The sequence below is a fragment of the Callorhinus ursinus genome, unplaced genomic scaffold (genome assembly GCF_003265705.2).
Source record: "Callorhinus ursinus isolate GAN/ISIS: 27379988/994484 unplaced genomic scaffold, GSC_fseal_2.0 scaffold19, whole genome shotgun sequence".
Classification (NCBI taxonomy): Eukaryota; Metazoa; Chordata; class Mammalia; order Carnivora; family Otariidae; genus Callorhinus; species Callorhinus ursinus.
The window spans coordinates 584918-600454 of record NW_027397081.1 but is presented as its reverse complement, the minus strand read 5'-3'; the positions used below and the strand labels follow the sequence as shown (position 1 = coordinate 600454).

At 47.2% G+C, this 15537-nt stretch overlaps 1 protein-coding gene and 1 non-coding gene across 11 annotated transcripts in view; both read right to left on the bottom strand.

The window, feature by feature from the left end:
- The window catches only part of YAP1 (Yes1 associated transcriptional regulator), a 111540-nt gene that overhangs the window by 41399 nt on the left and 54604 nt on the right, over positions 1-15537 (bottom strand). For 7 of the 10 annotated variants that reach the window (XM_073903644.1, XM_073903651.1, XM_073903647.1 and 4 more), the window contains one exon: positions 602-721. The exons of 1 other annotated variant lie outside the window; for it this stretch is intronic. In XM_073903644.1, coding sequence (XP_073759745.1) covers positions 602-721 — 120 coding nt within the window. The remainder of the gene's footprint in view (positions 1-601; positions 722-15537) is intronic. 2 more of the 10 variants (XM_073903645.1, XM_025893988.2) reach the window with 1 other exon arrangement.
- On the bottom strand, positions 12057-12163 carry LOC112840641 (U6 spliceosomal RNA). The gene has a single exon (XR_003212539.1). It is a non-coding gene; the product is annotated as a U6 spliceosomal RNA (small nuclear RNA).

The following is a 15537-nucleotide window of genomic DNA, read 5'->3' as shown; positions in this document are numbered from 1 at the left end:
GTTTCCTAAATAAAAAACTGAGGATCTTTCCAAAGGAAAAAAGAAAAAAAAAAAAAGCAAGGCAGAGTGAGAGGAGGAGGGAGAAACGCGTTCCCTGGCTGATCTCGAGGGCGACGGCCCCCCTCCCCACAGAGGACCACAAACATGACACCGCCCCGTACAGGACAGTGCTCACTGCTCCCTGAAGTCGAGCAGAAGCACACACGGGGTCACGGACAAAAGCCAGCACCCCAGTTGTCCCCACAGCCTGACAGCCTGGTGATTAGTGCGGCCAGAAAGACCGTTTTAAACAAGATCACGATGTCTCCCAAAAATGTGAAAGGAACAGCGACTCTGGTCAGTAAGCCACCACAACATTCCCCCAGCCCCACCCGAGGAGTCCAAGCTACAAGGCTCATTTACATCTGCATTTCTAAGTGTCGAGGGAAAGGAATAAAGAGAGGTATAAAAATCGTCCTGGAAAAGCTGGGTGGGCAGTCATTCCTTTAATACTGTAAAGCAATGCAATTTTATTTCAGTGTATCTTCCCAGAGTCTCTCTCTCTCTCACACACACACACAAACATGTTATCAAAAATATCTAAAAAGATTTTGAGATGAACCTTTACCAAAACGAGGGTCAAGCCTTGGGTCTAGCCAAGAGGTGGTCTTGTTCTTATGGTTTATATAGTATATCTCTCCATCCTGAGTCACGGCTTGCTCCCATCCATCAGGAAGAGGACCTATAAATACAGAAAAAACAATCACGGTTGGTTTGATATGGTGCAGCTAAAAAAAGTGGGAAGGGTGCTAATTTATAAAGAAAACAGGTCTTGACAAAACAATTTTTTAAAACAGAATTAAGCATGTGTTCAGAGAAGAAAACTAAACCTACATACCTGATTCTTCTCCACTTCGTAAAAGAAACTACTAATTAATAAAATCTATACAGAGAGACACAGACAGGAAAAAAAAGAGTCATGAAAAATCCTTTTGGAAGTTGTGACCCAAATAACCATCATCACTATTAATTTGCCACATTCAGTGCCATGGCTCAGGGACGGCCCTCCATCCAGAGTTTGGGGACAATGCCTTCCTACGGACGCCAAGGCTCTTCAACAAGGAGGGCAAACGTCTTCAGAACACGTGAAGTGCCGTACACACTGTTTCCTGTAAAGCATACTTTGGCCAAGTCTGCCAAGCTGCATTTATCCCCAGGATTTATGGGACTGGCTCTCACCAAGAAAACTACCATACAGAAAACTCTATTCCAGAAAAAGCTTATTTTCAGGCAGCCCAGAAGCCGCTGGGGGCGGGGCAGGGGGGTGCCGAGTGCCAGGTCCGACATGGGCTTGAAGAGGGCAGGGGGAGGTTGGAGCTGTCGAAGGCCCACTTCTCAGGAAGAACGAGGAGAGAGACACCTTCAAAGCCGCAGAGTGAGGGAGGACAGAACAGGGTAGTTCTAAGCAGACATTCGAGTGAGTGCCCGGGATTTTTCCATCTGTGGATCCAGGCGAACTGAACGCCTCCCGGGGCCGGACACTGCCCGGAGGAGATGATGTGCATCAACTCACGGGAGCCTCACAACCACTGACGCCCTATGCGGCGGCCGTCCCTCCTTTCCCACGAGGACGCAGACGCACGGGAGCTCCGTGAGCCCGACGCCGCACAGCCTGTGTCAGGGGGACTCGGAGCCGGCAGCCGGGGCCCTGAGCCACTGCTGCTCCTCACGAGGCTTCTTCTCAGCCACCGCCCACCCCACGACGAGGTCCTACGGATGCTGCCTATGCGCAGCTGGACCGGGTTCCTCATTCCTAAACTGGCAGTCCAAGCCAGACTTAGGAGTGATGCTGAGTAACTCTTACACAAAACACTCACAAAGGCCCGTGGGACCCAAAGCCCTCCTTCCAGGCCAGTTCCTTTGTTTCAGAAACTGACCAATTCGCGACTATCCCGCTGTCCAAGGTCTGCCTTGTTCGGAAACGCAGACACATGGAACTGGAGGGCTCTGCGCCCCTCGAGGCGCCCTGGGGAAGCCCCTCCTACTCGTGGCCACGATGAAAGCCAACCGCGTCCAGAGCTGAAATTTGCCAGAGCGACCCCATATCTACTAACAGGTGAGTGGGAAGCAAATTCGTTTAACACACAGAGATGGGACCCCTTTTCTCGGCAGCATTCATACTTTGGCAGACTTAGCCAAAGTATGCTTTACAAACAGCCCAACTGTCACTTGGGCTGTTTCACTACCAGGAAAACAGATCCTCCATAACTGAATACGAATGCTTGGGTACGACCTTTAACGGGGAAGCCGGCTCGATGGACAACTGACACGCTAAGTCCCTGAGACACCCTGACGACGAACAAGTCAACAGCAGTCGTGGGATGGCTCTGAACACCTCCATCAACACCAGCACATCCCTTTACAGCCTCCAAACCTGCCTTTTCCGGCGGCATTGCTGTCCACCTTGGCTGCCTGCGTCAGAACCCAGAGCCGTGTCCTGGATGCAAAGCAGCCAGTCCGTCCTGCGGATGACACGCACCTTCTCTCTGACCCCTCGGCTCATCACTGAGGGCGCCGCCCGCCATCAGGAGTCACAGCTCCCTGTTCTGAGCCAGCAGAGTGTCCTTCCTTGGTGCCTGACTTCTGTGGTCATCCCAGCGTCCCCTGCCAAACAGCCACCAGGGTTTTCTTCTTAAAATACCATCTCATCAACTCTTTTACGTAACTTGTTACTTGTAAAAGCGGTTCCTTTCCTCTCCACATCAGAAGGAAAATGCCGGCTGGACTCATTTCTTAACAGGTGTTTTTCACACACCCTACCCCGCCCCCCACTTCTCACAAAACCAAGCCACCTCTTCGTGTTTGTTGCTCCTCTTACACAGACATCCCTTGACCCCGACCCTTAGAAACTCATATCCATCCCGCAAGAAGCTCAGATGTCAGCTGTTCCAGTCAGCCTTCCGAGTTTTGTCTTCTACGCCGTGGGAACATTTACCGATCGAGCCGCAATGCCCTGCACACACGTGTGTCCTCCTGGCAACGAGCAGCACACTCGTTTTTGCACGCACGGGCGGGCTGTGTCTGAGGAGCTGCTCAACAAATATTTAAAGAAACAATGAAGGCCCTGCCTTGTAACAGTTTGAACTGTCTATAGATAAGCTTAAAATCATGTAGTACATACATTATTTTCAATTGATGTATTTATAAACAGAATAATAAATGACATAAATAAATAAACAAACCCAGTGCCTTTTGTTCCTTAAAGTTTTGGGTCATAAATGTATTCATTTTCAGTTCTTTTTTTAAAATATTAAAAATTACAGAAATGGAGAATAGAAAAAGCCTAAGTTTTTTGTGACCTACTCCTCAGGGAAAACACTAAACAACTTCAGTGTCGTGCCATGTTCTGGATTCCTTCCTTGTGCATGCGTCTCTACAGCGCAGGCATACCCACTGATGTCATGCTCTACCGGGCCCACACTTGGTTCATTCACTTAACAGATTATGGGCATCTCTTCTTGACAGAAATCTCTTTCCTTTTAATATCTTCGTACATCTTACTGTACAGGCAAAGCTCTGAGTTGTCGTGGGCTCGGTTCCTCTAGAATAAAGTGAGCCAAATGAATTTTTGGGTTTTTCCAGTGCGTTTAAAAGTTATCTGTATACTACACTATTAAAGTGTGAATTAGCATCATGTCTAAAAAAATAATGTACATACCTTAATTTGAAAATAGTTTATTGCTAAAAAATACTATCTGAGCTTGCAGTGAGCCATCACCCCTCTGCTGGTGGAGGGTCTTGCCTCAGTGCTGAGGGCTGCCGACTCATCGGGGCAGCGGCAGCTGAAGGCTGGGGCGGCCGCGGCAAGTTCTCAAGACAACAATGCGGTTGGCTGCGCGGATCCACTCTTCCCATCAGGAACGAGTTCTCTGCAGCACAGGAGGCTGTTTGCTAGCATTTCACCCACAGTAGAACTTCTTTCCAAACTGGAGTCCATCCTCTCAAACCCTCTGCTGCTTTATCACCAAAGCTGACGTAACATTCTGAGTCCTTTGCTGTCACTTCAACAATCTTCACGGCACCTTCACCAGGAGATTCCATCCCAAGAAACCACTGTCTTTGCTCATCCACGAGAAGCAACTCCTCATCCGTTCAAGTTTGATCACGAGATGGCAGCAGATCAGCCCCATCTTCAGGCTCCACTTCTGATCCGGGTTCTCTTGCTGTTTCCACCCCCTCGGCAGCGACTTCCTCCCCTAACACGTTGAACCCCTTCAAAATCATCCATGAGGTTTGGAATCAACATCATCCCAAATTCCTGTCCATGTTGATATTGTGATTTATATTTGGTATCTCATGAATCACAATGTTCTTAATGGCATCTACAATGGTGAGTCCCTTCCATTTACTCCGCCCAGATCCACGAGAGGAGCCACTGTCTATGGCAGCTACAGCCGTACAAAATGTATTTCTTACATAGTAAGATGTGAAAGTCAAAACGACTCCTGGACCCATGGGCTGTGGGCATGAGAACAAGATGCACCTCACTGTCCGTCTCCATCGGAGCTCTGGGGTGACCAGGTGCACTGTCCATGAGCAGTAGTATTTTGAATGAAATCTTTTTTATTCTGAGCAGTTGGGTCTCAACAGGGGACTTAAAATACTCAGTAAACCACAGTGTCGACAGCTGTGCCCTCACCCAGGCTTTGCTGTTCCATTTCTAGAGTGGAGGCAGAGTCGATGGAGCATAATTTAATGTATAAAGGCCCGAAGAATTTTCGGAGTGGTCAATGGCAGTGGCTGCAACTGACAGTCACCAGGCGCATTAGCCGCTATCGAGAGAGTCAGCCTGTGCTTTGAAGCCAGGCACTGACTTCTCCTCTCCAGCTATGGGAGTGCTGGACAGCACCTTCTTCCCACAGAAGGCTGTATTGTCTGTGCTGAAAATGTGCTGTGATCTCAGTGGGATCTTCTGGATCACTTTGCCCCCATGTCCATGGTTCCGTAAACCTCACAAACCAACTTCCTCCAGCTCCTGGCCTTTCTTCTGCAGCTTCCCACACTTCCCTCAGCCTCCACAGAACTGAAGAGAGTCGGGTCTTGCTCTGGATTCGGTGTGGGTTTACAGGAATGTGGTCTGACCTTCTATCCAGATTGAAACTTTCTCCCTGTCGGCAACAAGGCTGCTTGGCTTTCTCATTTGTGTGCTCACTGGAGTAGCACTTCTCATTTCCTTCAAGAACTTTCCTTCACATTCACAACGTGACTGTTTGGCACAAGAGCCCTAGCGTTCTGCCTATCTCGGCTTCGACATGCCTCCCTCACTCTGGAGGCTCCATCTTCCTCACTCTGGAGGCTCCATCATCTCTAGCCTTTGACTTCAAGGGACATGAGACTCCTGTTTCCCGTGAACACTCAGAGGCTGTGGCGGGGTCACCAACTGGCCTGCCATCACTATGGAGGGAAGGGCGGGCAACGGGGGGATGGCCAGTCGGTGGGGCAGTCAGCACACAGAGCATTCATTAAGCTCGCTGCCTGACATGTGCACGGCTCATGGCGTCCTGAAACATCAAAGATCACGGACCACAGATCACCGTAACAAGTATAGTGACGAAACTGTCGGGAATATTATGAGAACTGCCAAAATGTGACAAAATGTGACACAGAGACGCAACATGAGCAAATGCTGTTGGAAACCTTCAGTTTGTACAAAACACAGTCTCTGAGGGGCCCTGTGATGTAGAACATGTAGAACACATTAGAATTCATGTACCCTCTGCCAGTGTCAGATATCACAGGGGTTCCCGACTCGTGTGGCTGCCTGAAGGGACAGTACAGCATGCAACCCCTGTGATCAGCTGTGGTGGGACTGCCCCCACTGCCACGCTCGGTCCTCAGCTCCGTCCTGGCCACCACACGCTGAGGACGCAGCCACATTCAACCTACAGACAGTGGCCTTGTGCGCCAGGCACCGTCCTCACCTGCATCACACGGATGAAACACAGGGACGTCCAGGGAGGGCATCCACCCAGGGGAGACAGGAAACCTGCCCAAGTAAAGATGTGAACTCAAGGCTCTGACATGACAACTTCTGCCGTTAGACCCTACAGCGCGCTGCTTCCCAAACCTATCAACGCACTCCACGAAACGGAGGAAAGCGTTTGCTACGTTCAATTTGCAAAGTGGAAATAGTGACTTTATCCCTTTAATACACAAGTTTAAATCATTAAGTATTGATCATATATAATCATACAATATCAAATATCTGTTATATATAAATCATTAAGTATTCAGTATTTCACTAAAAACAGTAGACTTCAGAAATGAAGTTCAGGAAATTTCTCACTAATCCGCACTGACAGCTACCTGTTTTCACACCACATTTCTACCCAAGGAGCCAAATGAGGTGCATGTGAAAAAGAATTACCACACAATTAACTTTTATAAGCACTCAAAGTAATACGTCAAACAGAAAAGAGAAAAATGCTTTCTATGTCCACGTGTATTTTTCATTTAATACTTGGGGAAATATAATGTCATACGGAAAAAGAGATTCAAAATAAGATGTTTCCTTTATATACAAAGAAAGTGACTGATCAAAGGCAAGGCAGACAAGGCAAGATGACCTTACGTAGCACCGCACCACAGTCGAATCCTTAGCAGTAGAAACAGAAAACTGAAAAGAAACAAATCTTCAACCCTAAGTGTGAATTAAATAATACAATACAGATCCAGGGGCGAATGGGTGGCTCAGTCAGTTGAGCGCCTGCCTCTTGGTCTCAGCTCAGGTGGTGATCTGAGGGTTGTGGGTTCAAGGCCTGTGCTGGGCTTCACGCTCCGTGTGGAGCCTATTTTAAAACTCAAACAAAACAAACAAACCAAATCTGGGCTTTATACACACAAAACAAGAATTTTTAGTTAAATGGACCTTGGGAGAAGAAATTCAGTGACTTGATACTTAATGCAGGATTCTAAGTCATTATGCTAATAAGCCAACTGTTGAATAATCATTAAAAGCACAGAAAACAAGAGTGACAGATTTTCTGAGTCATTAGGTCACAGAGGCTACTAAAAGTTTGATTCGAATGTGTTTGGGCTAGCGTCAGAATGGAGTAAGGTCTCAAGTCGAAGGGGAAATCTGGGCTTCCCACATTTTTAAGAAAAGCCCACAGGGAAAGATCAAAATGGATTTAGAATGCCTTTGAGTTCAATTTATATTCTGACTGAATGTGTTATAAATGTAATTTCTTCGATATGAATATAAAATGAAGTAAAATACAAGTAGCAAAATATTATTTACATAAGATCATTTAAAATTTGTGATCAGAATCACTGGGAGGGTTTGTTAAACACACGCTGCTGAGCCCCACCCTCAGGCTTTCAGAAGGCGACGTGGATGCTGCTGGCCCAGGCAACTCACTTTGAGAACCGCCAACGTACAGTAACTAAGAACTACCTCTGGACCGTGTCTAGTTTACACACAGTCAGCTACTTGTCATTAGTGCCGTGGGCAGTGCGCAGACCAAACTGAAGTGCCGCATGTCTGGAACAGTATACAACGAGGTCTGCTGCAGCAGGATGTGAATGGCTCGGCTCCACTGATCAGGATAAAGCACGTCCTACTAGTAAGAGTGGCGCTTTTTTGGGGCGCCTGGGTGGCTCAGTCGTTAAGCGTCTGCCTTCAGCTCAGGTCATGGTCCCAGGGTCCTGGGATCGAGCCCCACATCAGGCTCCCTGCTCCGCGGGAAGTCTGCTTCTCCCTCTCCCACTCCCCCTGCTTGTGTTCCTGCTCTCGCTGTTTCTGTGAAATAAATAAATAAAATTTTTTAAAAAAAATAAAAAAGAGTGGCGCTTTTTCTTCTGTAAACAAACACACACAAAAACAACCCTGAATGGCTCAAACAACTATTGAGGAGAAGCAGACCACAATTAGTCTTTCTGTCCGCTAACAACTCCATGGAAAGAAGAGTAGGGCCCTGGTGGCAAGACGGGGTTATTACTAGTCACTCAGCTTCAGCTCTTGACTTTCTCAATTCTACTGAAGAACTCTTGTCCTACAGTACGATATGGGTATGCGTGTTTCCTTCTAGGATAGCCTGTGAAATGCCTGCACACGGAATTCTTAGCTGGTGCAGACTGCATTTTTCTATTTTACTGTCTAGCAGAGTGCCCGCAACTCAGAAAGAGGGGAATAAATGTTGGCTGAAACTAATCAACAAGAAATTCAATGAAAATCCTTTATTTAGCTTGTGAAATAAAATGTTCTGTATTTTTCTTTTCATGTTAAGTTCAGCCCCTCCATTATTTGGCACGACTTAAATGGAAGGCACAGGGATACCGCAAACTGTTTTCTTCAATAACTGTGTATTGAGGTCCTACTGTATTCGGCCAGGATTCTAGGTTCTGAGATGCACAGCAAGCAACAGTCCCTGTTGATGGCACTCATGTTCTAACCAGGAAAACAAAACAGGGCTGGCCAGCAAGTGCACTGAGCAGAAGAAATAGAGCAACACGAGCACAAACAAAATTGGAAACGATCTTTTACAAGCGTGGACCAAGAAGGGCTGCACAGAGAAAGTGACCTTCAGGCTGGGACTCCAACATGGTGCAAGCAGAGGCCTGTGATGATCCAGGTATAAGGGTCCCAGGCAGGGACACAGTGAAGAAGACAGTGTGCAGGGGGCAGAGGGGCATGGTCATGGTCAAGACTCAACCAAAAGCCTTCATTCATCATTTCACAACCAGTGGAGGGCCAAAGGGGTAACACGTAAAGGGGATTACCAATCCACAAGGGCGGTAACAATTCTCTAGGCTCAGGGGCAATGGGTAGTAAACATCTTTGTGCTAAGTCATGTTCACACACAGTGAACACAGGCACTCAGATAAGGCAAAGATGTGGGAGTTTTTCAAGGCTCACCACCACACCCAAGTCTTCTGGGAAAGAAAAGGAGAAAAGGAAAGAAAAAATAAGCCTTGTATCAAGAAGGTGGACAGAGGTCAGCATCTTAATGACATGTAAAGAGGGTGAGGAATTTTCTTTAAAGTAACTTCTACACCCAATGGTGTAGAAGTGAACTCACGACCCCAAGATCCGCAGTTGCACGCTCTACCCAGTGAGCCGGCCAGGTGCCCTGAGGGTGAGAAATTTGAATCAGGGTAAGAGGAAGAAGAGTGGTAGGCTACCATTAAAGTAATTCATAAATGAAAGTTATTCACCCTTGGGGAAAATAAAATGTTTCGGTAGGATTTACTGCTACTCGTGCAATAATAACTTGGCTGCTACCACAGCAGAGCAAACTTCCCACAATACTTAAAAACAAATAAAACACGCCGTGTCGTAACATGGAAGGTGACTCAACATCAATGTCCTGCTCACCTGCGGTGTCTTATCAAACAGGAAAATCTTGATAAACTACCCCACGAGTTAGACGAGCAACTTCTCTGTCTCACCGGCCCCACAATTCAGGAATAACGCCATCACCCAGGACACTGAAAGTTTGGTGAACACACGCGATGCGCGGTGCCAAGCACAGAACTAGCAAGAAGTCATTTTCTGACGAGGCAGGAGGGGTAGCCGGACCTGAGAGGATCTAATACTGACCAGTCTGAGAGTGTTGGAATCATGGTCTCCCGTACCTACAAGGCACCACCACGTGTTCTTACTACAGGTGAGGTATTCTGAGTTCCCTGAGAGCACCCACTAGGTCATCTAACAGACCCACAGCGTGGGTACTCTCACTCCCAGGCACAGAAAAGTAGCCCAAGCTAGTTCGCAGCACACCGGGGACTCCAGCTCTCCAGAACTCACCGACCACGACACAACCAACACTCACCTTCATCTTTCAAGAATCCCCACGGTCGTGTCCACACGGGGGACCTCCCAGACCTTTAATGCTTCTCACAAGGTCAGCTTGGGTCTCTCTCCTCCACCAACTAGACAGACACCTCACAAAATACGTCCCCATATTCCAAGTGGATTTTACTTTAAAACAACAATTGCATCTACTCCTCAAACAGAACTGTAATGCAGACTTTCCCATTTCCCGGACTCAATTTCAGCAGCGGCCTGCAAACTGGTCTTCATCACCCACGACATTCAATACAGCCACGTTTTCCTACCTCGCCTCCTGAGGCAAAGGCTCTCCGACTCAGGCCTCCCTGAAGCCCATACGGAAAGTCCTCAAATCCCTGCAGGGTTGCTGACAGCCCTCGATAGGCAGGCAGTACAGGGCGCTGCCTCCTGGGTCCTGAGCACGACAGTCCCCCTCAGTCCCTCTCAGTCCCAGCCCTCGGCAGCCAGCCCGCCCCTCTCCTCTCTGCAGGCCACTTCCCCAGGACGGCTTTGCCTGCGCACGGCTGCCCCTCCCACTGCATCAGGTCCTTGCTCCCTCTAAGAGGACCCAGCACGCTGGTTACGTAGCGATCCACTCCGAGTCAGTCCTCCCGGCTACAGGCCTCCCTCAGGCTGTCTGTCCAGTCCCATGCAGGGCCACGCATTTTCACCCCAACATACGAACCCACCGCTCCCACCTGCAGCCTGTCTCCTCCTAGCCTCCACTGTTTTCTAAATTTATTTTTATTATTATTTATTTATTTTTAAAGATTTCATTTATTTGACAGAGAGAGACCACAAGCAGGGGGAGCGGCAGAAGGAGAGGGAAAGGCAAACTCCCCACTGAGCAGGGAGCCGGATGTGGGACTCGATCCCAGGACCCTGGGATCAAGATCTGAGCTGAAGGCAGACGCTTCACCAACTGAGCCCCCAGGAGCCCCTAGCCTCCACTGTTTTCATCCACTGAAATTCTACTCTATTCTTACACTGTAGCTTTGGGAAGATTTCCTCAGTTCTATTCCACGACGAAGACTTTCCCACTGATGTACTGAAACTGCACTTGTTTTCATTCTGTACTGCAGACTGTCCTGAATTTGCTCTTTTACACGGAGTTTAACTACAGGCCAGGTAGGAGCATGGGAAGAATTTGTAATTCTGCCCCAGAATATAGAAAAAGAGGTCTCGATTTTTTCACAAATGGGTATGCTCAATTTTCAAGGTTGATCAGGACAAACATGGCAACACTGACTAGAAACTGCCACCGGGGTTAGTGAGGCTATGATCCCAGACATGTGGCTTTCAAAACAAAGGGGAGCACAAGAGTATCCACCCCTGACTCTTCAGGTTCTGTATCTACAGACAAGCATCTGAAATTTACATGCTTGGTCTCATAAGCCCTTAACAATCCTCACTGAAATCCTGCCCCGAATAAAATGTTCAGGCAGATACACTTGAAACAACTGTCATGTACAATCAATATTAACTGTTACTGTCACTAAGTTTTTTGCGGCTTCAATAATCTCAATGTGGGGCAAGTATTTATGAACGTGTTAGTTGAGGAAGATGCAGTTTATGAAATCAAGTTTTGGTAGAAGAAATAGAATTTCTCCTCTGGTTTCCATTTTACTCTCAGGGTGAAAAGTGACTTATAGCACGCAGCCCCAGGTCACGAGGTCAAGGCTGTATCATTCCTGTGTTCACGCCTAACAAGCTAAAAAGATTATGAACATACTGATTAAAATCTGCTTCACAAAAGCAAATGCAAGAGTGGTGACCAGTCCATTTCTATTTTTCCTTCAAGTCAGGGTGTACTCCTAGGTCACATGGGTAGCTAGAAGAGTCTTCTGCCAAACAAGTGGCCATCCTGGGGATCCCAAAGCCCTGGCACCACCACGTGCACTCTGGTCCCCCAGCCACGATGCTCACATCCCCTGCCCGCACACGCTGCACTGTGCTCTCATCTCTGCCTACACCCCCGTCTTCCCCGCAAGGCCCCAAGTCTGGAAGAAGCACGTGACTTTTTGTCCTGGTCTCCACCCAGCTTAGCGCTACCACCACACACAACCAGCTTGTGGGGCTGAGAGGAGTGAAAACCTACTTATAAAGAACGACAGATCGGTCTTGATCAAATCACATCTACCAGATCGTCGATTTGTGCTTTTTAATTTTTTATTGTTATGTTAATCACCATATATTACATCATTAGTTTTTGATGTACTGTTCCATGATTCATTGTTTGTTCATAAAAAATATGGAACACTTCACGAATTTGCGTGTCATCCTTGCGCAGGGGCCATGCTAATCTTCTCTGTATCGTTCCAATTTTAGTATATGTGCTGCCGAAGCGAGCACGATTTGTGCTGTTATAAATCACGGATTTGTTACAAGTTAGTAACATTTCACAGAATCTTTATATTAAATAAGTGCTCATATGAAATGATGGATTCCATGTATCAGTCTGCATAGATTTTATCCCAGTAGGAAACAGGGATAACATTAAAACAGGCGTGAGAACACAGATCTCTCATACTTGTATCCTGTCTGTGGTTGGGGAATCGGCCAGGTCGGCAGCTCCCGTGGACCCGTCAGAGGCACAATCATAGCTCCCATCCCATCTGCTGAGTCACAGCCAGATTTTAACAAGTCCCCAGGCGATTCCTCTACCTCGCACACTTGGAGAACCACCCATCTGTAATCCAGAAAACTAATAAGGCTGTCTTGTTTTTATCGAACTCTTTTACAGAACACCTACCACTAACTCAAACTTTACCAACACCGCAACACTACCATTCAGTGGATTTGTTGGTTAAAAAAAAAAAAAAAAAAAAAACACCCTTGATGCATTCCAAATGCAAGTATGGTTTTAGCTCTACATTAACACTCTAGAAAGACAGCGAAGTTTAGAATGCTAAGAGGGACCTACGGTCAATTCTTGAACCCTATACCTATTATCTTTCTAACCTTGTGCAAGTTCCCTAACCTACTCGATGCTCACTTTCCTCATCCACAAAGTGGACAGGAGCACTCTTGTCCATTAATTGTAGAGAGATTAAAAAAAAAAAAAGCACTTGACAAAGAGCAGGGCTTATAATAGGTACTTTTAAAAAGTCAGTTCCCTACTCTTCCTGGAATAGTTCCTCCAATTTTGTTCCACTAATGTATTTAACTTACTAAAATTTATGCACAATGCAAAGAGACAGGTTGATCAGAAAATAAACCTGGGTCTGAGATGAAATGATCAGATAACAAAAACAGTGAGCCCACAGGTCTGCCCTTCCACGGCAGAAGGGCCCTAGAGAAGACTCATATTTTGGTGGCCTCCCAAATTCTTCAGGATGAAGCTCAGACCTCTTGGCTGATCACACAAAGGCCTTCTGGGGATGTCCACCGTCCCAGCACAAGTTATGTGGTGCTGGGGGTCTCAAGCTCCCTCACCTTCCCTTTCCTTGGGCACCCCTAAGCTCACACTCCCCTACCGAAGCTCGGGTCCTGAATCCAGCCACTTAGTACCACTGCTCCCAGCTCTATCCCATTAGGGCATCACAACCGCACCAAACGCATCTCCCTCGTGTTAGAAAACACCTCTGTTCAAGACCGGTAAGCTCCTACATGACATGGCTTCGGGGCTACCTTTCCCCGAGTCTGTTCCCCAAACATTCCTCCACAACTCTGACCTGGCTGTTGTGTGATGCATGGAACATTCCTCCCTTTCCCCCAGGTATCTGCACGGCCCTCAGCTCACTCACGTCCCTGCTCAATTACAGGACACCTGGCCTGGAGAAGCTAACACAGCACCACCTCCCTGCACCCCAGCCAAGCGCTCTCTGACATGTAACGGACTTTTCACTTGCCATTTTTAACTATCGGAAACACGAGACATTGGCTGATAGTCTGTATTCTCATCGTCTACAAGAGTGCATGGCACAGGACGGGTATTCAGTGTGTGAGGGAAGGAATAAAGGCCTGGCTTCTAAGCTGCCTTGTCTACCTCCCGACCAGCTGCACACGGCCTCCATTCGTGCAACACTCAGTGCTATGCCTGCCATAACATCTTCTCTTGTCCTTATACGGGGCACCCGTCCTAACCTAACTCTGCCACCGCCGTGGCCATTAGGGCGCTTGGTATAATGTAGGGCATGTGGCATTTGTGGAAGGAATAATGGAGAAAGGGGAAAACTGTCTCAAGGTGAAACTGAGACTCTGTTAAAAACCATCTTCGTGTTTGGGGCGCCTGGGTGGCTCAGTCAGTTGAGCGCCTGACTCTCGATTTCGGCTTGGGCTGTGATCTCGGGTCCTGGGATGGAGCCCAGTGTCCGCACTGAGTCTGTGCGTCCCTCTCCCTCTGCCCGCGTGCACGCACGCGAGCTCTCAAATAAATAAAACCTTTAGAAAATTTTAAAAAATTTAATTTTCATCTTTGTGACAGCTGAAAGAACAAATGTCCTAGAGGAAAAGGCGAAGTCCAAGCTCAGAGAACTTTCTAGTGCACCACCCTTCAAACTTCCTTCATTGCAACTGGAGTCTTTTATGTTTTAACGTAACACTTCAGACTTTCAGTAAGTAAATTTACGAGACAATCTTCTGTAAGTTCAGGCTTTAGAATGCTTGAAGAAACCACCTTTGAAAAAATGACCTAGTATGAGCTCTGCCCTCCTCTGTTTATTGTTGTAGGATTTTGCTTTATTTCACTGATGCTGCCTATATATGGTAGTCTATGGATATCATTTTTAAAGAATTAGCATTTTAATCTTTCACACAAATATTCGTCTTATGAGTCATAAAATCACTGTAGCAATAAAGTAACCAGAAGTATTTAGAAATCAGTGGGAAAGACAAAAATAATATTCTAACACTATCCAGAGAAGAAATAAAACAGACATTTATTTTTTTTCTTAAATGTAAATAACTGAATCTTTTTCTCATCCTCTCTACTCCAAAGCCGAGCAAAGTTTCCAAAATTCTACAAATAATCACTGAAAAGAGAGCTGAGCATGGACACTTCTATTTGTAATAACTCATGTCCCAGAGAGAGCCGGCAACAAGGACACTCAATGTCAACTTTCTTCTTTATATTCTTTAATACCATCCCCTGACTCTCCTCAGTTAGTCTGTTGGTTAAAATAACAGAACATTAGCTTCAGTATCTGCACAAAAATCTTAGTAACTTCCAGAATTCAAATGAACTTTCCTTTCCCAAACAATTCCTTCAAAAACTGCTAGATCTTTAAACACATCTGTTGTCTGTGCGTGAAGCTCAGGTCACGGGAACCGCACAACCTTGCGTCTGCCCACGTCTCCGTCTGCGGGACACGGCCTCTCGCGCAAGGCCAAGACCGGAAGGAAGGGCTTCTCTGAAAACGGAGAACTACGAGAAATACCGGTTTCAAGCTACTGAAGGGCGGAGAAACTCTCCATATCTACCTTCAACGTGATTACTGGGAACGAAGAAGTGAACACTGTCGGAGCGCCCCGGCTCATAGAGACCAACAGCGAACACTGTCGGAGCGCCCCGGCTCGTAGAGACCAACAGCGAACACTGTCGGAGCGCCCCGGCTCGTAGAGACCAACAATGAACACTGTCCGAGTGCCCCGGCTCCTAGAGACCAACAGCGAACACTGTCGGAGCACCCCGGCTCGTGGAGACCAACAGCGAACACTGTCGGAGCGCCCCGGCTCGTGGAGACCAACAGCGAACACTGTCGGAGCGCCCCGGCTCGTAGAGACCA